At 40.0% G+C, this 21,045-nt stretch overlaps 1 protein-coding gene across 6 annotated transcripts in view; it reads left to right on the forward strand.

Moving 5' to 3' along the window:
- Positions 1-21,045, forward strand: part of adgrl1a (adhesion G protein-coupled receptor L1a) — an 85,811-nt gene that overhangs the window by 58,151 nt on the left and 6,615 nt on the right. For 5 of the 6 annotated variants that reach the window (XM_017425360.3, XM_017425362.3, XM_017425361.3 and 2 more), the window contains 18 exons: positions 5,734-5,941; positions 6,142-6,406; positions 6,959-7,286; positions 7,922-8,215; positions 9,478-9,581; positions 10,470-10,655; positions 10,841-10,879; positions 13,147-13,327; positions 13,502-13,624; positions 14,500-14,708; positions 14,784-14,957; positions 15,594-15,797; positions 16,208-16,428; positions 16,780-16,846; positions 16,991-17,082; positions 17,215-17,383; positions 17,637-17,792; positions 18,870-18,966. In XM_017425360.3, the coding sequence (XP_017280849.1) occupies positions 5,734-5,941; positions 6,142-6,406; positions 6,959-7,286; positions 7,922-8,215; positions 9,478-9,581; positions 10,470-10,655; positions 10,841-10,879; positions 13,147-13,327; positions 13,502-13,624; positions 14,500-14,708; positions 14,784-14,957; positions 15,594-15,797; positions 16,208-16,428; positions 16,780-16,846; positions 16,991-17,082; positions 17,215-17,383; positions 17,637-17,792; positions 18,870-18,966 (3,117 nt within the window). The remainder of the gene's footprint in view (positions 1-5,733; positions 5,942-6,141; positions 6,407-6,958; positions 7,287-7,921; positions 8,216-9,477; positions 9,582-10,469; positions 10,656-10,840; positions 10,880-13,146; positions 13,328-13,501; positions 13,625-14,499; positions 14,709-14,783; positions 14,958-15,593; positions 15,798-16,207; positions 16,429-16,779; positions 16,847-16,990; positions 17,083-17,214; positions 17,384-17,636; positions 17,793-18,869; positions 18,967-21,045) is intronic. The other variant, XM_037978812.1, reaches the window with a different exon arrangement.

Raw genomic sequence — 21,045 nt, forward strand, 5'->3', positions numbered from 1 at the left:
TGTAGAGACAGTATCTCTGGGAGATGTAACTCAAAGCAGAAGAGCAGGGGAGACACTCAAGGGGGTGGCAATCTCAGCTAATATTACAACCACACAGACATGTTGTTACTCCATCTTTCAAGCCTCACTCAGCCAAAATTGGGTTTAGTCCTCTGTTGCCCGAATCTTCATCCTTTAGCCTCTGCAACCATGTCCTGATCAACTTTTCTGTCACTCAGAGTCAGATTCACATAAGTTGAAAAGACTTTGATTTCAGTAGATGCTTTTTCCTGCTGTTGTCCACTTTTGGTCTCAGTGAAGGGTAGTCTATGGGGTCAATGTTTGGATTGATAAAGATTCCAGTTTTAAACATGCCTCTTCCACTGTCTAGGAAGTGTGTACTTGCATGCATTGTCTGAGTATGTGTGTGTGTGTCTTAGAGTGTATGTCTGTGTATTTTTGTGTTTTATTCTGTTTTTACTCCTAAGACCTGACCCAGTATAGTCTAAAAGGAAGCGGAAACACAATGGGAGGCCTACCTTTCTCTTTTCTTATATCTCTCTTCTTCTGTCACTATTTGTCACTCCTCAGCAAATTAACTCACTCATAATTCTAATTTTACAGGAAATAACCTATTTACTCTCTTTTACTTCACTTCTCTTGCTCTTCTTGTTTGCACACAACCAAATGAGCTCACATTCCTTTTCACGCTTTCCTCTATTTTTGCTTCTCTGTCTGAACTGTAAACATGCATGCCCACACACACTCGCACAAAGACGCACACATAATCATACATAGTAAGACATACATGCACATACCAATCTGTGAATGAATACACCAGCATAACATCAGGAGACCCAATGCACACACATCCAAGCTTTTTTAACCCTTAAAGCCCATTAACTGTTCAGCATGGATGCGGGTTAGCATGCCATGCTCCATTCTGCCCCCTGCTGAATGCTTGCTGCACCTGCCAGTAACAGGTGGGTATTCAATTAGAGCAGCATGCTCTCAGCAGTCAGTTGTGTGAGTGCAGCATGACTGTGGACTGGTCTGGGCAAAGACAGGATCTGAAGAATCCTCAAAACCCTGTAGGTAAAAAGACAAAAAACAACACAAAAACACCACACAGCACTTAAGAAATCCACTGCCAACCATTGGCAGGGGGTGTTCAGATCATCAAAGTGGAGCATCACCATGATGCTGTCACATCAAACATGAAAACAGCATGGACTATGGGCAACAACCAAAATGAAAGGTCTAAATTTAGCCAAAAGCTGTCAGCGTTCACTTTTACCAGTCGATCACAAATGACTGCTAGACACTAATGGGAGGTTTTTGCTGTCATTTTCAAGAAAGTTCTTGAGCTTTCATCACTTTATATTGCAGCCTCATATTGACACGTAAAAGCTGACCTGTGCCTGGGAAAGGGATTATAGAGATAAATAGTCAATTATTACAGCAGTATTTCTCAGTATGTGTGGTGGTAATTGGCAGACTCGAGCATGATAGCTACAGCCTGGGTTTTAATCCCTGATAAGGTAAGTTTCATTAGTCATCTGGCTAGTTTAGGGTAAAAAACTGTTGTGTCTGTGCTGCATGATAGCTTCACTGGATAGATCATGGCTCCAATATTTCCATCCACAGCCAAAAAGGAATTAATCTATTTATCTATCTCACATAATCCCAGATGGCTCTACTGAAGCTAACCTGCTCTAGCCAGACTAGGATAATGCTTAATCTCAAGACTTATGCCTAATGCTTAATGCCTAATGCCTAATACCTCATTCATTCTATGGTCATAATAGCCTCTTGTACTGTAGACTCCACAGCTAGGGTTTGGCTGCTCTGGCTTCCCGCTGCTAAACCCTTCACAGTTACGAATGAATTACGAGGAGGGCAAAAGAACGAAAAGCCAAGAAGAGCTGGTAAACAGGAAAGCAGCTGGGAAAGCTGGGGAGTGCAGGTCAGACTTAATGAAGCCCCCCAGGCAGGGTTTGCAGGATGTGAAGCGTAGTCACTTTTTCTGTTTGGTGGTGAATGTGTGAATAAGTATGTGTGTATGTATCATGGTCTGTATGTACTGCTTAGATGCTGTTGATGAGCCCTTTTGTCACCAGACCCACCCAAAGACCAGTTCATTAAAATAAACCAACGAGCACTGATTGTAGGGGAGAGGAAGACAGAAAGGATCTTGGAGGAGGAAGGCAAACAATGACTGTCAGTCTCTGCTGGGTTCAAGTAATATTGAGCTGATGAGGCCAAAAGAGTACAGACTGCTGCCAATTTAGGACATGCCTGGAAGGTTAGGTGCAATGATGAAAAGAATCATGTAGTATTCGTGGTGGGGTGCTCAGTTGGGCACAATTTATTGAGAGCAAATTGTTTTTTAGACAACATCAACTATCAAGGTGCATAAAAGATTATTTTTTTCTGTCTGCGTCTTACTTCTGGTCTTGTCTTGTTCTAGTACAAACTCTGGTCACATCTCGTCTCAATTATTGTTATTCTCTTCTTTTTTGTTTACCTGACAAGCTTCTCCATAAACTTCAGTTAGTTCAAAACTCTGCCGCTGGTATCGTCACTAAAACCCCCTCTATCAGTCATATAACACCAGTTCTACAGCAACTTTATTAGCTCCCCATCAAATATTGCATCATCTACAATATCCTGCTTCTTTCATTTAAGGTCATTAACAACCTGGCTCCTCTGTATATTTCCTTGCTTCTCCATGCTTACATTCCCACCCATAATCTCAGATCCTCCTCCTCCTCCTTCCATCTCACTGTTCCACCTGCTCACCTGACTACCATGAGATTGAGAGCCTTCAGTCACTTGGCCCCCTGCTCTTGTAATTTTCTGCCCCTGGACTTAATAAATTCTGTTTCTATTACCGGCTTCAAATCTCAACTTAAAATTCATCTGTTAAGAGACGCATATTCATCGCAATCATAAATCTTTGTAATTGCCATCAATCCCATAAGTAGTTTCCTATCTACTGTTGTTACTCTGTCTCTGCACAATCCTATTCTGTAAATCAATTTTTATTTTGTTTACTGTTTGATTTTAATTTGGATTTCTGTAAGACAACCTTGAGATTTTTTTAAAAGTGTCTATAAATAAATTTTATTATTATTATTATTATTATTATTATTATTATTATTATTATTATTATTATTATTATTATTGTTGTTGTTGTTGTTATTATTATTATTACTACTTCTGTTTTACAGACAGCCATGACTTGCCATCCTCCCCCTACACTTTAAGTCCCAAACTTTTATTACTGTCCCACCAGGAACCCTAATCAGGAGGCTATATATAACAGGTTCTCAAGTGCAAATCCTAGAGTGGTTAAAGCACAAATTATTAAAAGAAAATCAATATATAATATAAAAAACACAAGCTTCAGTGGTTTTTCTTTCATTAAATATTGATTGTAGTTTAATTGTTAAGTGATGTTAATTAGCTTAATATATTACACTCGCACAAATACTAGCAAAGGTCAGTTAATGTGACTGTATTACTCAACAGTTTAATTTTAATTTTATGATATTCTTCATGTTAAATTCTATTTAACCACATAAACCTCAAGCTTAATGGTACTACATTACATTTGTTGGTTTTGTTTCTTAATATGTAGGGTTTACAGTTGCTGAAATGCAGAATAAAAATTTATGATTCTCTCATACTTGTCTATATTAATAAGTGATATTTTTTTTCTGTGATACAATTTTTTGGAGATGTGACCGTGAGTGTCATTGTTTCCTAAGCCATTGTAGCAATACACTGCTGTACTTTGACTTGAATCAATTTAGCTGTATTGTTGCAAAAGAGATGAATGCAAGCATACAACATAATAGAGGGTTGTACTTTATGTGTTAGAAGAGAATAAGCTTGCATACTTGTTTTTCTGTGTCCTTTATGTTACCTTGAGGTAGAGTGTTACTGGCTTTGTTTATGGGTCACCTACATGCAGAGCCTTTCTGTCTGTTGATTATTTCACTTTTTACAGTGTAAGTAGAGAGTGTCCTACTTATATTGGTTGTTTTTTTACACTTCTGTATAAAATAACATTTTACAGCTGTTGTTTAAGACACTTAACCATCTGATCAATTTCAGTCACCTGTGATTGTATTTGCGAACCTCAAGCCTCAATACTTTCAAGCAAACATTTTGATTTGACAATGGAGCATGACAAGTCTTATGCTTGTGAAGTGCCTTTATTCAGTGTTTGTTTGTGCCTGACTGATTAGATTCCTGTTTGGCTGCCAGTCTCAATCCCTGTTGGACCCTTTAGACAGAACAGGCAGATTCCTAGGAGGGCCAGCAGCACAGATCACCAGCCACTATCAGCAGCAGCATAACAGCAAGTGAAAAGAGAAAGCTGGATTTTCAGAAGCTTGAGTTTACTCTTCCACCTCTCTGTTGGGATTCTCCTCTCCTACAAGATCCATGCAATATTCAAGACAGTTTGAGTCTGGACAGATCCATCACTCAAACTGGAACGGTTTGACAGGATGTGTTTATGTGTGGGTCTCTGCACGTATAGTTGTGTGCTATCCTCGTGTGAATGGCAACAGTCTGTGTCTGTCTGTGAATCGGTGTCTGCTGTCTGTGTCCAACTGTCCCTGCAGTGTCTAATTAGTTCAGAGATGCATTCAATCATGAGGTGACCAGCAGGTGTCTGTTTTTTTTTTTTTTTTTGCAACCCCAAGCCCATGAGACAGATAGATAAACTGGCAAAGGAATACATGGGAGCTATTCAGCTGTTTTATTCTGTAAGGCTTTCAATTTTCCTACTCTCTTGCCCTTCTCCCTCTGTTGCTGGGACCCCTGTGATGTCAGGGTGGTGAGGATGCCCAAAACTTTCCTCATAGATAACCTGACATGTCTGCTGGATCCCTTGGCAGTTACTCTGTCAGACTAGGACACATGGCATCAGACAGCCAATTTACACTAGTCCCTAGTGGTTGACCTCCACCAGTAAAAAGTAGACATTGTCTGTGTTTGTGTGTCTTTTTGTTGTATGGATTCTGTGTAAGGGATTCCCCTTCTTTTTGTGTGCACTTCCTATGCCTTTTTGCAACAGGGACCTCAGTGTCTATATTTGTGCATGTGGGTGTACAAAGCTGAGTTGGATTTGCAGGGGAAGGGGAGGGTTAGCCAACCTCACGTCTTTACCCCAGGATGCTTTTTTTATTTCTTTGAGGCATTACTCTTGACTGAGAGCCAAATTTGAGTCCTAATAAAACAAGCTCCAGAATTACTGTTGTACCGCCCAGGTGCAGAGCAAAGAAGCAGAGGCCTTTGAAAGAGAAAAAGCACAATCAAATAAAAAGTAGGCCAAGATAAATTAGATTAGCGACTACATCTAAGCCACGGCAGCAGCCAGAAATCTCCCATTTATCATATTTAAACGTTTTCTGAACACAATGCTCAAATTCTACAAATGAGCTTTCATATGTTCCCTCATTTTAAATCTGATAATGAACCTCACCTTACCTCCATTTCCCCTTACTGCTATTCTTCTACTATTCTGCCTCCTTTTCAATTCTAAACTTGCTTTTATCAGTTCAGATCTTTCTCCTCGGCCCTCATCACGTCTTTCTCCTGTTATATATTCTATGGTCTTTGACTTTTTTCCATTTCCTCTTACTTCCTCCCCTTCCATCTCCATAAAATCTATCATTTTTGCAATGCTTTGTTTTCATTTTTTGTCTCTCGCTATTTTTTCCCTCCTCTCTGCTCCAGTATTTGTGTGCCCGGGGACACTGCTGCGGGTGCAGGTGCCCAGCTCTCAGCAGGAAGCAGAGCACCAGGCAGGGGCATGGTGCAAAGACCCTCTGCAGTCTGGAGACCGTCTGTACGTCATGCCCTGGACCCCCTATCGCACTGACATGCTGTATGAGTATGCTTCCTGGGAAGACTTTAAACAGAACCGAGCGACTACCACCTACAAGTGAGTGCACCTCCCACTGTCCTGGATGATCAAATGGCATCTGCTGCTGTATTGATTAATTGGCTTTTGATGTGGATATGGATAGCAACAGCAGAATGGCCCCAGTGTGGTGTCTTCACACTCACCATGAGACTGTCTTGTAGGAATGTGCCATATAAAGTAGATGAATTGATTGGTTCATCTTTGTCTGTTCTCAACAGGTTGCCTAACAGGGTGGATGGCACAGGTTTTGTTGTGTATGACGGTGCAGTGTTTTACAACAAAGAGCGCACACGAAACATAGTCAAGTATGACCTACGAACACGCATCAAAAGTGGTGAAGCCATTGTCACAAACGCCAATTATCATGACACTTCTCCCTACCGCTGGGGAGGGAAATCGGACATTGACCTGGCTGTGGATGAGAATGGCCTGTGGGTGATTTACGCCACTGAATCCAACAACGGACGACTGGTGGTCAGTCAGGTGGGAGAGCAGTGATGCACAGAGAGGGATGAGAAATGGATGACGAATACTGAACTAGATTATCCAAATATAAATACTGAGATAAGACAGATACACTGGCAGATTAAACAAAAAGATGTTGGTAGGACAAAAAAGGAGGATAAACATAATAAAAATGTTGGCCAAATTTTAAATCCAATCATACTAAAATTAATCTTCGCTAGTAGGTAAAATATTTTATTTGTTTTCTAGTTTATATAATTTTATGACTTAAAAGATTGGATTAGTAACTCTAGGTAAATTATATGTATGTTTGTATGCATGTATATGGACAGAGGGTAATTAGTAAGTGGACACATGAGATTGATTACAAACTTGGGACAGGTGCAGATGGGTGTGGCAGGCAAACTGACCTGAGGACAGGTAAATACTGACAGGGACAAAGGGAGCAAAAACTACACAAGAATTTACAACATAAAACTTTGCACAGGGATAACAAGAAATAAAACAGAACTACAGAAACATGAAGCAATAAACCTAATAGGTCTTTTAGCATTTTCTCTCTGTTTGTAGGTCAACCCTTACACGCTGCGCTTTGAAGGCACCTGGGAGACCAGCTTTGACAAGAGGATGGCATCCAACGCCTTCATGGCCTGCGGTGTGCTATATGCAGTGCGCTCAGTCTACCAGGATGATGACAGCGAAGCAGGTGGTGACCTGGTGATGTATGCCTATAACACCAACCACGCACGCGAGGAACCTGTCAACATCCCTTTTCCAAACCCGTATCAGTACATTTCCTCTGTGGACTACAATCCTCGAGATAACCAGCTTTATGTTTGGAACAACTATAACGTCCTGCGCTACCCGTTGGAGTTTGGACCACCAGATCCCACAACTGGTAAGGAATGATCCTAGATGGAAGATGGATGCAAAACATGAAAAGTAGAAAATGTGTTTGTTGTGTGCAAAAGCTTCACTGTTGTGGGCAAATAAAAAAAGGGTTAGGGTTCTCAACTGATAAGTTGAAATGGGTGTGTCACGCATCATTTCTGCAGTCCATCAGTGTGGATAAACTGTACATTTTAGTTGCAGAATGGCTTGTATGAAGCTTAGATTAGGCTTAAAGAGAGAAGTGACAAAGACTGACTCTGTATTTGATCTTTTAGGGTTTTGTAGTTGTGATGTGTTGCTTTTATCTTTACATTATGTTTAGTGATGGTGACTTCTATGATACATTTGATAAATTATTTATTTATTTATTCCTAATTTGTAATGATGTTGTCTTGCCATTTCCTCCTCTGTGTCTCCATTTAACTCTGGAGAGAGTTCTTTGTAAGGCTCTAAAAAGTGTTTGTTACCCCAACTACTTTGATACAAACCTTTGAACTCAGCTTCTGAAAGATATGAGACGTATTTCATTTTCTTGATCTTTTCCTTGAAGCTTTTGAATGTATTTTTTAAATCCTCTTTATGTTGCCTACTCATTGCTTTTTCTTTCAATTGTTTCTATAAATTTCTCTCCGGCCACCTCAGGGCCTCTGACCACTACTCAAGTGACCACCACTCCTCCATCGAGGCCATTCACCTCCAGTGTCAGTCCCTCTACCATCCGCCCTCTTGCCCCCACCTCACGACCAATTGGCTCCATTAACAAGCATCCAGATCTGCGTCCAATCACAGCCACCGTACCTGTCACCCGTCGTCCACCTCGCCCTCCTCAAAACCCAGAACGACATTTTTGTGAGGCTAAGCTGGTCCGTGGTATCCAGTGGCCCATCACTCAGCGAGGAGAAACGGTGGATCGTCCATGTCCCAAAGGATCTCTAGGTAAGGGTCTGTGTGTATTTTCTGCTCCATGAAACTAGCAACATTTGTATTTCAGTTGTCTCTATAACACATATCCTCCATCCATGTGGATCTTTGAAAAATAGATCAGTGCACAGACCCACATAGTCTGTATATTTGTTCTTTCCCGCTTGTTTTTTCTTTTCCACTGTTGTCTGCTTCTGTCCCTGTGCTGGTCCCTGTAGTGGGCACAGTCTCTGAGGACTTGCAGATAAAAGCTCATCCTCCACAAACGAAAGACTCATCTCCCACAGAAACAGAGCTGATTGAAAGTGGCAAATAATGAAATGAAAGGCCACAAACACAGGCTTTACTTCCCTTCATTCTAGCTGCCATACTCCTAAACATTCAGCCATAAAAAAAGAAAAAACATCTTTAGTCGCACAAAAAAGATATCTCCCTCCATCTCTCCCCAATGTCTTTTTGCTATTTCTTTGTGTCGTTTGTGTGTTAAATTAGCAGCTGCCTTAATTGCTCTTCTTGGCAAAGCTCTCAAATCTATTCTGTGGTCAATAAAGGTGAGTATAAAGAAAAGTTGAAGAGGAAAAAAATCATTTGGAGGGGGTTGAAACAAAGCCACATCTGCTATGATCGCTCTTTGACTATGAATCAACGCTGCATTATCTCTATCATCTGTGCTTCTCCTCCTTCCCTCTTTCTCCTCTGACGTCCTCGTCCTCTTCTCCTTCGTCTTGTCTCTGTGACTTGATGTTGGGTGTTTGTGAAGGCAGCAGCAGATATACCCCCCTCCTCAGTTTTATCCCTGCATGGTGTCCTTTCTCTGAACCCTCCTGCTGAACAGAAAAACCCAACTGGAAATGAGTTTTGATGGAAGGCACTTTCATTTAGTTGTCTTTATTTGACAGAGAGGGATCATACCTGATGTCTTTTTGCGTGACTGTGTGAAGAGAATAAATGTTACGTGATATGTTAAAGTACAGTGTGCCCCACTTCATCTTTCTTTCCTCTCGTACTCACTGCCTAACCTGTTATTTAACCTTTTTTCATTTCAGGCTCATTTTCTTTCATAGTTTTACTCTACTTCCCTCCTCCTTCTTCTTCCTTCTCATCTTCAAACACTTTAAGTATATTACATTTTTTAAATGTATTCCATTTAATTTCTCTAGGTTAAAACCATCACACTCTCTGTGCTCATTCATTCTTCTTCATGCTGTCCCCTTTAATTGCAGACACCTAATGCTTATTATCGCTCACCCCACTTCTCTTCTTCTGCTTTTCTCCAGGCATTGCTTCGTTCCAGTGCTTGGCGGATCAGGTCATTTGGAACCCGAGGGGTCCTGACCTGAGTAACTGCACCTCCCCGTGGGTCAACCAGGTGGCACAGAAGGTAAGACCTGGAGCCGTGGGTCCGTCCCTTTCCTCTGCCCCACTGCCCTGCACAGCCTCCCTGTCCACCTACAATAAGACATTAACATATCTCTAAGGCTGTCCTGATTAAAATAGAGATCTTTTATTACCAGGCATGTGCTCCTGGTATTTAATTACTTCTATTTTCCCACTAATGCAGTTAGATTACAGTCAGGCTAAATTATTACTTTTAAATCAGGTTCACATCATAGCTTTCACAGAGCTCTGCCAGCACATTTTCAGTAGTTTTCACTTTTATTTAAGTTAGTTAAAATGTATTATAGTTGTGCATCTAAACACTGTGGTCTATTTAAAAAACAAGCATCAAGTTGTGGCTAATTTGTAGGTAAACTTCTAGCTTCTGTTCTTACAGATACTCATCCAAGCAACTAGATTGCTGTTTGTATTTATCTAGTCAGGCATGCTGTTCTCCAGATTTTTTGAGTATTTTTTTTTAAATACCTGCATGCTTTAAAGAGTAAGTGGCATCACTCTAAAAAGAAGCAGCCATGGAAGAATCCAATTATAAACTCTCCTTTTGGCAAAAATCAATTGCAATAGCAAGTTTGCAAGGTTGCAATTTGCAAGTGAAAAAGAGCTAAAGATGATAAAACTTCATGATGTGTTCTGCACAGACAATCTTTGCTTACAAAAATACAAAAAAAAGCCAGGTAATAAAAACAAAAGTTGAACACCTCAACAAACAACATTTAAGGATTTTTCTTTGTTAGCATTTCTCAATTTCTTTGTAATAAAAATTCTCCCCAACATGTTGCAGTTGGATTTCCAGAATTATTGAACGTGTCTTATGTTTTCTAATGAAAAAACTTTTTTCTTATATTTGCATTATGTTTTGCAAATTGTGCAGATAAAGAGTGGGGAGAATGCTGCTAATATAGCAGGTGAACTGGTAAACCACACGAGGAGCCGAATCCAAGCAGGAGATGTTATCTCATCTGTCCGACTGATTGAGCAACTGTTGGATGTACTGGATGCTCAGCTTCAAACCTTAAGGCCTGGAAAAAAAGAGTCAGCTGGGCGAAACTACAACAAGGTACAAGAAAGTATAAACCCATATGTAATTACACACATAATACCCCCATAGTATTTTTGGATTAAATGTTAGAAAACAACCTTGTGGTTATTTTTTTTTTTCTCGTTCATATGCATGAACTGGTAAGTTTTCCAATTTCCATTTGTTTAGTTGAATAATTCCAGTCTTTGTTTTCTTCCCTCTAGTTCCAGAAGCGAGAGCAGACATGTCGGGCATTTATCCAGGTAGCTTTCTTCTTTTATCTGCCTGCTTTACATGTCTGGATTCAGACTGTTCTGTGACTTAGAATAACTTTGGCAAGAGAAATTCTCAAACAGACTAGGTTTGTGGATGATATTTATTTAGCTCAGTACCGACGGACTTTTATTGATACTGCCTTAAGAATCAACACTTCTTGTTTGCACTGAAGGACGGCTGGAGAAAGATATGGACTTGCTCCAGGCAGTCACCATACACACATTTTAAATATTTATTTCTCAAATTAGATAAAGCTGATTTATAGTTTTTCAGCTGCACATGTTGTGCATTCTGAATATCTGAAATATGGGTTCAGCTAATAAAGAAGTCATCTGTTTGCAACATAATCTTGGCGTTGTTGCACAATGATACAGCTAACAGTAAATGTAGAATCTCAGCTTCTGCCTCATCATGTTGCACAATAAGGTACAATATCTGTCGCTCGGAGAAAATCTAATTTGACTACACTATGAAAAGCAACAGTTTGTCTTATGACACTTTTGTGCTTTTTCAATATATGTGCAATATCTGTGGCTCTGGGAGAGCTCTTATCTAATATCATGAAAAGGCTTTGTGTATGCTTCTTTGTACTGATGAAATGCAGCACTCTGCAGCACGCAGTCTTTTATGTGTCTTGCCCTCTCTGCATCATACTGTAATATGACCCCCACGTCTCGTGATCTCAGCTGGTGCAAGATGAATGTAAAACATGCTGCGCAGAATGTTAGCGGGCCATTATTTTATGTCACTTGCTGCAAGGTAGCTTAGTATAATAACCACTGATCCAAGGATAAAGTACAAACACCCTCAGTCTTTTCCTTCTGTAGTAAGAGGAGAGCATTCTGATGCTCAATTCATTTTCTTAACAGCAATGCTCTTTATTTCACACAGCAGTCAATCCCTCATTTTGAGAGGTCTGAGCAAAAGAATTACATGATTCATCAAGCAGGCTACTCCAATAAATTGGATAGCTGATACAACCATCAAAATTGCCATTAAATGAATTGTAAGTGTGAAATAGAATGGTAATACATCTGACATAGCATATTAATAAATGTGTTGCAAGAGAGTACTGAAGTTCCAGGAAATTATAATTATAGAAGACTTTTCACGTTAAAGTCCTCATTGATTATGTTTGTGCTTTAAAATACAGTACACAAAATGAATCATTACAAAGACAGCCATGAACAAATCAGGAACAAACTGATCATTAATGATTGCTAATTAATAGCTAACAGCACTTCCTGAAAACCAAGTACAGGCTGTTAAAAAAAAATGTGTTAATGAACCAGTGTCTGATAATTAGTCAACCGGAATTGGACTCACTCAGAATTAGATGTTAAGTGACGCAAATCGGATAAGTAATAATCATTACTGTCCCGTTAAGAGCATGCTATTTTGTGCTGAAGTAATGCATTTATATTTGATAATGACCTTCCCCATAGCTCACATTCATGTCTGTTTGGGTAAATGAGAGCAAAGTTCATTGAATGTAGAAATTCTTCTTTCAATAAAATTTCACATCATAAATTTACCCACAAGTTTTCTACATAGTTTTCTTGGTTTGTACTTTTTCACACGTACTATGTAAGACTATATGTCTTCTTGTAAGGTGTTTATTATAATAATAAATCACTCCTAATTTAATCACACTTTGCTCTTAAGCAGCCACTTTTATTTATTAATTTCTTGTAATCTTTTAAAGTGGTCTTGATCTTGTTTTTTATACTTTCTGGCGCACTTTCACAATTTTTCTTTGGACTTTGGCTGCTTTTTCCTCTCATTTTCTGTTCAGTTCTTGTACCCAACATGACAGCATATTGTGCTGTTTTTTTGCTTCAAATTAGGGGAAGTGGACAAGTGAAGGACAAAAGAAGAAGTGTCAGGCTTGAAAAGCTAGAACCAGCAGATGAGCAGTATCTGAAAGTTATGTCTTTCAGAAACTGATAAAAAATTCAACAAAGACCTGACACAGAACCTGAAAGATGCATCATCCTTTATATGCCAAGTTTTTAGTTATCAGCTCTTCAGGAATTACCTTCTCTGTGCTCAAACAATATTTTTATGTCTACCAAGCTGTTTTCTTTGATATTTTTAATATGTTCAATTAAAGAGACTGGAAGAAATTGTGCCTCTGTGACATGCTACTAGTATATTTTGATTCCTTTGAATCAAACTATTTCAAAAGAGAGACAAATTAAGATTTTTACCCAGTGCTGTATAGTTTAAATTCCTGTGCTTGTGCCTGTGGCAGGCGGTGGTTCAGACTGTGGACAACTTGCTCCGTCCTGAGTCTCTGGAGTCATGGCAGGACATGAACAGCACAGAGCAGGCTCACACTGCCACCATGTTACTAGATGTCCTGGAAAAAGGAGCTTTCCTGCTGGCTAACAACATGTACGGCAATCGCTTCTCAGACCGAGCTCCCAGTGTTGGTAAGAAAACAGTAATAAGGGTTTTAATTATGACAGACCGCTGTTTAGAACACCCTAAGTGAAACTGTTTCTCTGGATTATAGCTATGATTTTCCTCCTGGGTGTTTTTGCATCTATAATAACACAGAGAATATAAGAATACAATAAAACTGCATGCTGTGTTTTCTCCATCAGATCTCGAGGTGCATGTTGTCAACACAGAGATGGAGCTGCAGGACTTGTCCTTCCCTCAGAACTATGCCAGCGACAGCACCATCCAGCTTTCAGCCTCCACCATCAAACAGTACAGTCGCAACGGTCAGCATCCCTCCCCCTCTCCTCATCCTCAACCATAAAAACTCCTCTGTCCTGAGTAGCTCCCTCACTTCCGTTCTCATTTGCATTTTTGTTCAAGCTTAAAACAATCTGCATGCAGTTGACTAAGTTATTGGTTCATAATAATAGCCTAATCAGATTAACAAAAGCGCTGAGACAATTTCTTTTCTTGATGGTTTCTTAACAGCAGTCTTAATAGAATAGCTGGGGAGGCGTGTAGATTACAATCGGCCCCAGTCTGACAGAGCAATCTCAGCACTCCCTCTCTCCTCTTTTCCCCATTCCCTCGCTCAGACTTTCCACCATCTTATCCCTCTGTCACATCTCTCTTGTTTCCAAACCCCCTCCCCTCTGTCATCCTCGCTCGCTCCCCTACTCTTTCAATGGTCCCTCATCCCTTCCCTCTTCTGTTTTCTGCCTCTGCTCGGCTCTGCAGTGGGAACGAGATTAGAATGATTGAAACAAACCCACATGAAATATTCATATGGAATAATAAGAGATCTGTGAATGCTTGAGGGATGAATGTTCCATTGCCCTCCACATTAAATCTCGCTCTCTTCCAGCAGTCAAAATGAAACGGTGCTTACCATCATTCTAACCTTCACTAACTCTCTCTCTCTGTCTCCCTTTCACTCACCCTGTCACTTTCTGCTCTCTATCTCTGCCACCACTGCTGCTGTTACCACATTATGCCCTCATTTCGGCATTTTCCTTATTCCACGTCCCCTCTCCCCTGTGTACCATTTTATCTGGAGTTCTCTTTTCATGTCACAACTGCCTTTTTCTCACCATTTATTATTAATCCTCTCGTCTCCTGTTGTTTCTCCTGATCTTTTGGGGTTCTGCTCACTTTGCAGGACAAGTAAAAGTGGTATTCATTCTGTATAAGAATTTGGGATCTTTCCTGTCCACTGAGAACGCCACAGTGAAGATGGAAATGGAGGGGCCGAGCTTTGAGCGGAAACGCCTGGCCGTCAACTCGCATGTAATTGCTGCCTCCATCAACAAAGAGTCTACCAGAGTGTTTCTCACTCAGCCAGTGATCTTTACACTCAAACATCTTCAGGTAACTCATTTTACATGCATATTTTTAATAAGCTTCCATAGCTGTTTGCCCTCATCTTGTTTTTTGTTTCTGCAGATGGAAAATTATTACACTCCAAATTGCTCCTTTTGGAACTACTCCGAGCGCTCCATGACAGGCCAGTGGTCATCGCAGGGCTGCAAGCTGCTGGATACCAACAGCACACACACCACGTGCTCCTGCAGCCACCTCACCAATTTCGCTGTGCTCATGGCTCACCATGAGTCCGATGTAAGTAAACAAGGGCGTGGCAGACGTGCATTTAAAATGGAAGTGGGGTAATTTATGCAGACACTTGTTCGTGTGAGCATTAGCGAGGGCTCAGTCACACACCCTCATACACACACGCACAATAAATGTTCCCTCTCAGGGCTGACAAGCTCTTTGTTTTGAATTTTCTCTTTTCCTCCTTTCACGCTGACATTCAAGGAGGTACCGGCTTACAAATTCATGTCCCACTACTTCTAGCTGACATTCACATGAATTTAAATGTCATGTTTTTTTTTTTTTCAGGATGTCTTGTCTCTTGTCTTCACATGTTAGCTCCTTGCATATATTTACAAATATTAAATAAAGCAATTTGGCTCTTTCTCTCTCCTCCCCCTTGTTTCATCCATCCGTCTTTTGTTTCTGCTGCTTATCTCCCATCCCACTATTCTTCATCCACTATGTCCTATTTTTTTCTTCTGCATTTGTCTGGCTTTGCTTTGTTTTTTTGCTGAGGCTGGTGGGTTGTATCCTTGATTTCTATTTTTTCATTTTTCTTTTCACACTTTTAACCCACGGGTTTCTCTCTCCCTCTCTCTCTCTCTTCTTATTTCTTTTTTTTTTTTTTTTTACACATCATCTCTCAAATCTCAATACAAGGGCCGGATGCACGAACTGATCCTTTTTGTGATCACCTGGGTGGGCATTGTGATCTCCCTAGTGTGTCTGGCCATCTGCATCTCCACTTTCTGCTTCCTGCGGGGTCTGCAAACTGACCGCAACACAATCCACAAGAATCTCTGCATCAATCTCTTCATCGCCGAACTGCTCTTCCTCATTGGGATTGATAAGACAGAATACCATGTGAGTTTTTAACCCTCCGAGATCACAACTGTACCTGCTCATGTAATGTGTATGCACTAAAGAAGGTCAGGTTTGCTTTTTTGTTTTCTAACGTGACATTAACAAAATAACATTTTTACTGAATGTTGTGAAATTGATGCATTGTGTCATTGTTTTGCCATATTAAACCTTTTCTGTATTATAAATAATACTTTACAACTCAATAATGCACAGAACCAGTCTCCCGGGGGGCAGCTTTTCATTTTCCCCCCTTTAATGTTTAGTACTGTACTACTGCCTAGTGACTCTGTTCTGTCCTCTCCTGAGTTTCACTTGGTTACATGCCTTAAACTTAATGGTTTCCCCTTCTTCATCTTTAATGTTTCCTCCTCTTCTCTTCTCTCGTCTCTGTCCCTGACTGTCACCCTCAGATTGCCTGTCCAATCTTTGCTGGCCTTCTTCATTTCTTCTTCTTGGCTGCCTTCTCCTGGATGTGTCTGGAGGGTGTGCAACTCTATCTCATGCTCGTGGAAGTCTTTGAGAGCGAGTACTCACGCAAAAAGTACTACTATCTGTGCGGCTACTGCTTCCCCGCACTGGTGGTGGGCATCTCTGCAGCCATAGACTACAGGAGCTATGGGACCAAGAAAGCGTACGTGTGAAGACAGGCCTTTTGCACCTGCAGATTGAGAAGTAGGATTATGTTATTCCCCCAGCTGGAAATGTAATATGCAGTGCTGTGTGAATGGCTCTTGTGCCTCCCCACAGACTGGGTTTTCTGAACACTCTTAGAAAAAGCCTGATGATTAGCCTTCATAAGATAATCCTCAGAGACTAGGATGTAATGTGCACATGCCTGCTTGAGTGAATGAATGCATGTGTGTGCATATGACAGTGTGTGTGTGCGTGCATATGACACAGTGAGTGTTTGGGTGCGTGTTTGTATGTCTTTTTCCTGAGCTAAGTTGTATATGACTGCCTCCTCTCTTTTGTGCCACTCCAGATGCTGGTTGCGAGTGGATAACTACTTTATCTGGAGCTTCATTGGACCCGTTTCATTTGTTATTATGGTATTAGCTTGTCTGATAGTTTATTTTTTCCCTCTCATCCTTTTATTATCACTCAGTCAAACCAAAAGTATTGTTTTCTTTTCTTTAGTATCATAGCAGTCAAAATAAATAAACTTATTTACCTCTCATGTTTTCTGTCCTTAGCTCAATCTTGTTTTCCTCATGATCACTCTACATAAGATGATCCGCAATTCTTCAGCACTCAAGCCTGACTCAAGTCGCCTGGATAATATAAAGTGAGTTTCAATTATTTATCAACAACACAGCTTTTTACATTTTGAATATGTCTCACTATCAGATAAGTTTCAAATGGATCCCAGGATCCCAGGACATTATTAGATACATTTGTTTTTGTCTTTTTCTTTCAGGTCATGGGCTCTAGGGGCCATTGCCCTGCTGTTCTTGCTTGGACTAACATGGGCCTTTGGTCTTCTCTTTATCAATGAAAACACAGTAATCATGGCCTATCTGTTCACCACCTTCAATGCCTTCCAGGGCATGTTCATTTTCATCTTCCACTGTGCGTTGCAGAAGAAGGTAATAATAAAAAGCTAGTCCTTAAAGAGAAACCTAACAATTAATTTTTAATTAAAAGAAATATTGGGTTGATGAATGAATGATTGTTCAAGTCATCCTGAATGTGTTAACAATGACTGCATTTGGTGCTGCAAAGGTGCGATAAAATGCTCTGTTGCTCTACGTTGTGTTCAGCCACCTGAAACTAAGTGTTAGTGTTTATAAGTGACTCTTAAAAACTGCCCACTCTGCTGGTGGTTTTATTTTTTTACAGGTCCATAAGGAGTACAGTAAATGTCTGCGTCACTCCTACTGCTGCAGCCGCACTTCCACCAACAGCTCCCACGGTTCCCTGAAGAACTCCGGCCTGCGTACCAACAACCGCTACTACAGCGGCAGCCAAGCTCGCCACGCAGCAGCCCACAGACAGGTGCGGACAGAACATTTGTCCACAGACAAAGAATGACACAAATCCACAAAGGCGCTTGTCTTTAAGCATCAATGAGACCAAAACGGAGTTAACATCAAAGCGTGTTTTTCTCTGAACAAATGAGAAGCAAATCTGCCTCTGTGGCAAGATGATTTTACTTGAACTTATCAGACATTTTCAGTGGAATGAAATGAAAAATCTATTTTCTGATTCAAATGACTCTCTTGATTGTATGTGACATTTCTAGAACCTTGCCAAAAAGGATAAAAGGTTTGTTATGTAAGATTCAGAGGTATAAACTGAATTTATATGCAGGGGTTTGATTACCAATCAATAAAGATGACTCACTGATTACATACCAGAGCACTTGAATTTACTTATTCAACTCACTTGTCAGCCCACATTTAAGTGATATCTACAGCAAACGATACGGTGATGATCCATTTTTTCACTGTGACACAACACTGAAGTGTGTTACATCATGATTTACACCATGACCTGTTCATTTATTAACTGTGCAAACAAATCCAGCCTGATCATTCAGAATGTTTATCTTCTGAGTAAAATTTACCTTTTAATTTTCCTCAGACTGCTGGCAGATATATGTTGAGCAGGGTAGATGACTCATTTCTAGTGATATTTTTGAAAGCTGTAATTTCTATAGATTCTGCCACCAAACAAGACATCCAAAAACACTGTACGAGCTGGCATATGTGTACTGGTACAGAAACATGCACAAACATTGCCCTGTAGTCCTTTCAATCAACAAACAGACTTTCCCGCCACATAACAGCGTGCAACAATTGTATCAACGACTGCAATCATGTCTTACGCATCTCAAGCTCATTAGCCCTTCTCATGATAACGTACCAAAGTCGTGTGCCTCTTTACCCGACGCCTGAGTCTCTTTTGTCTGACGTGTTTGTCGATTGTTCTTTGCGGATTAAAGTGAGCCTCACAGTTTTGATTACAGCTGCCCCACTGAGTTACAAAATCCACCCGCCGTGTTTCTATATTTAATTTTTTTGTATGCGTGTGTGTTTCCTGCCACTCACTGCGCTCTGTTCTTTCCTCCAGAGTCGGATCCGTAGAATGTGGAACGACACGGTTCGAAAGCAGACAGAATCTTCCTTCATGGCGGGAGATATAAACAGCACTCCGACACTCAACCGGGGTGAGACTTCCCTCTGTCGCTGCTCGGTTTCACCTCCAGCAAATTATTCACGCTTAAGTGCTTACAAACACACAACATGAACATAAAAAGAAAACAAAACAGTAAATGAATGTACTTAAACAGAGCATTAGCAGCTACAGAAAACAGAATATATTACTCCAAGGTTAATTATTACTTCAGGTGACTTGTTGCTTTAGAACAAACATGTAAAATTTTGCATCTTAACAATCAAAAGTTAAAATTATGCAGTTAACTGGAATTTATACAAATTGTTTGTGACATGCATTGGTCAAAATACAACAGAAATAAAGGCCTAGTATTCCTTAAAAGAATGCCTACCATCTGCCACCTTTCATGCTAGAGTATTAGACTAAGATCATCTTTTGTTGAGAAATGAATGTAGCTGTTTTGGATATACTTTGAAAATAATATGATACACAAACTCGTGAAATATCATGACATATCACGCTCAGAGTAGGTGTTGTGGAGTACTGTCAGCTAAATGTAGTGGTTATAGGTGGTTTGGTTGTTGTGGTAAACTCAAGAGTGCAGAGTAGCATGTGACAGGCAGGTTTAAATCCAAAAAAGAACTTAGTAAATAAAAACAAAAAGCAAACAGGTGAAACAAAGAAACTTACAAAGAAAGTACTGAGTAAACCTACATATGATGATCTGAAAGCTAACTTTGAGAAACCAAGGCAGTATATAGACTGGGAGGGATGATTGTGGAGTGACAACAGGTGAGAAACTACTGATGAACAGGTGAATTATGTAAAGTAATCAGGGATGCTGAGGGAAACACTGGCTGAGAAACTGGGCAGGAGTGCAACAAAACTGTGCAAACATGACTAAAACACTCCAAACACAAAGAAACATTTTACAAGATCAACACAAATAACAAAGCAAACACAAAAACCTGCAAATCATGACAAGAGCTACATCATATATCATAATATATAATATTAATAATTAGATTTCTGTTATTTAAATTGTATAACTTTTAATTAAAACTTGCAGTTAATAACAAAAAAGTTTGTAATTTCCATCTTTCTGGATATAGTTAAAGCAGCATTAATTTAAGTTCAGGTTCAAAAAAGATAAAGAAGAAAAAGTCACATTTCTGTTACTTTGAACAAGAAAAATTTGATTTACAAACTGAACAACTTGTAGGAATAGAGTGTTTAATATAATGAATGAGGTATTTGAGTTAGAAGTCACCTTCAACACCCAGTGCTATCAGTATCAGAAAAGGTCACTTTTTTCATCATTACCCCTTTAAGTTTAAGATTTAAGTCAATAAATTTATGCACAGATCTTCATCTTCTTAATTATTTTATTTAATAAACCTTTAAATTGGATTAAGACAAATATTCAGCATGAAAACATATCATCAGTCACTTGCAACACTACAAAATATGAGTTCAGTCCTGTTATGTTTTATTCCTGCTTATAGTATATTCTCCACCAAAGTTACAAAGAGTTTTTTTAAACAGAATGTACGCCATAAAAAATGTGCCACTGATTGTCTCAGCTTCAGCAGCCGGTGGTGTGAACGCTGCTGCAATCAGTGACACCGAGACGATCAAGGTTGGATCAGGTTCCAGATTGGTTTTTGAGGTGGGGGCGGGGGTGTTGATCATGACACTGAGGCAGTTGCTAAATCAGCCGTCACTCTCTATGCTAATTTCATCCATTTTGTTTTTAATGAACTGATTAGCGTGTGAGCGAACAGGGGGTAATTATTCTAATTGAGGAGAGAGACGGGAGCAAGGCAGGGGGTGAGGAAAAGGTGTGCTGCGAGTGAGCGAGATAGATGAAAGGTGTCTATGTATGTCTGTGTGTATGTCTGCGTGCGGTGGGGTGGGCAGATTTCTGGGGCTTTTCGTCACAATAAAGCAATCACAAGACCTGGAGGAGACGTTCTGTGTGGATCACTTCATGGTGTGCTGTCAAACATTAACAACTGTGCTGTGAAGCCTTTATTTTCTGCACAACTTAGAGAAGTTTGGCAGACAGTTAAAGACAAATGCATCAATGGAGATACATACAAAGTCAGGCTCTATAAGGGAGAAATAATTA

The sequence above is a fragment of the Kryptolebias marmoratus genome, linkage group LG12 (genome assembly GCF_001649575.2).
Source record: "Kryptolebias marmoratus isolate JLee-2015 linkage group LG12, ASM164957v2, whole genome shotgun sequence".
NCBI lineage: Eukaryota > Metazoa > Chordata > Actinopteri > Cyprinodontiformes > Rivulidae > Kryptolebias > Kryptolebias marmoratus.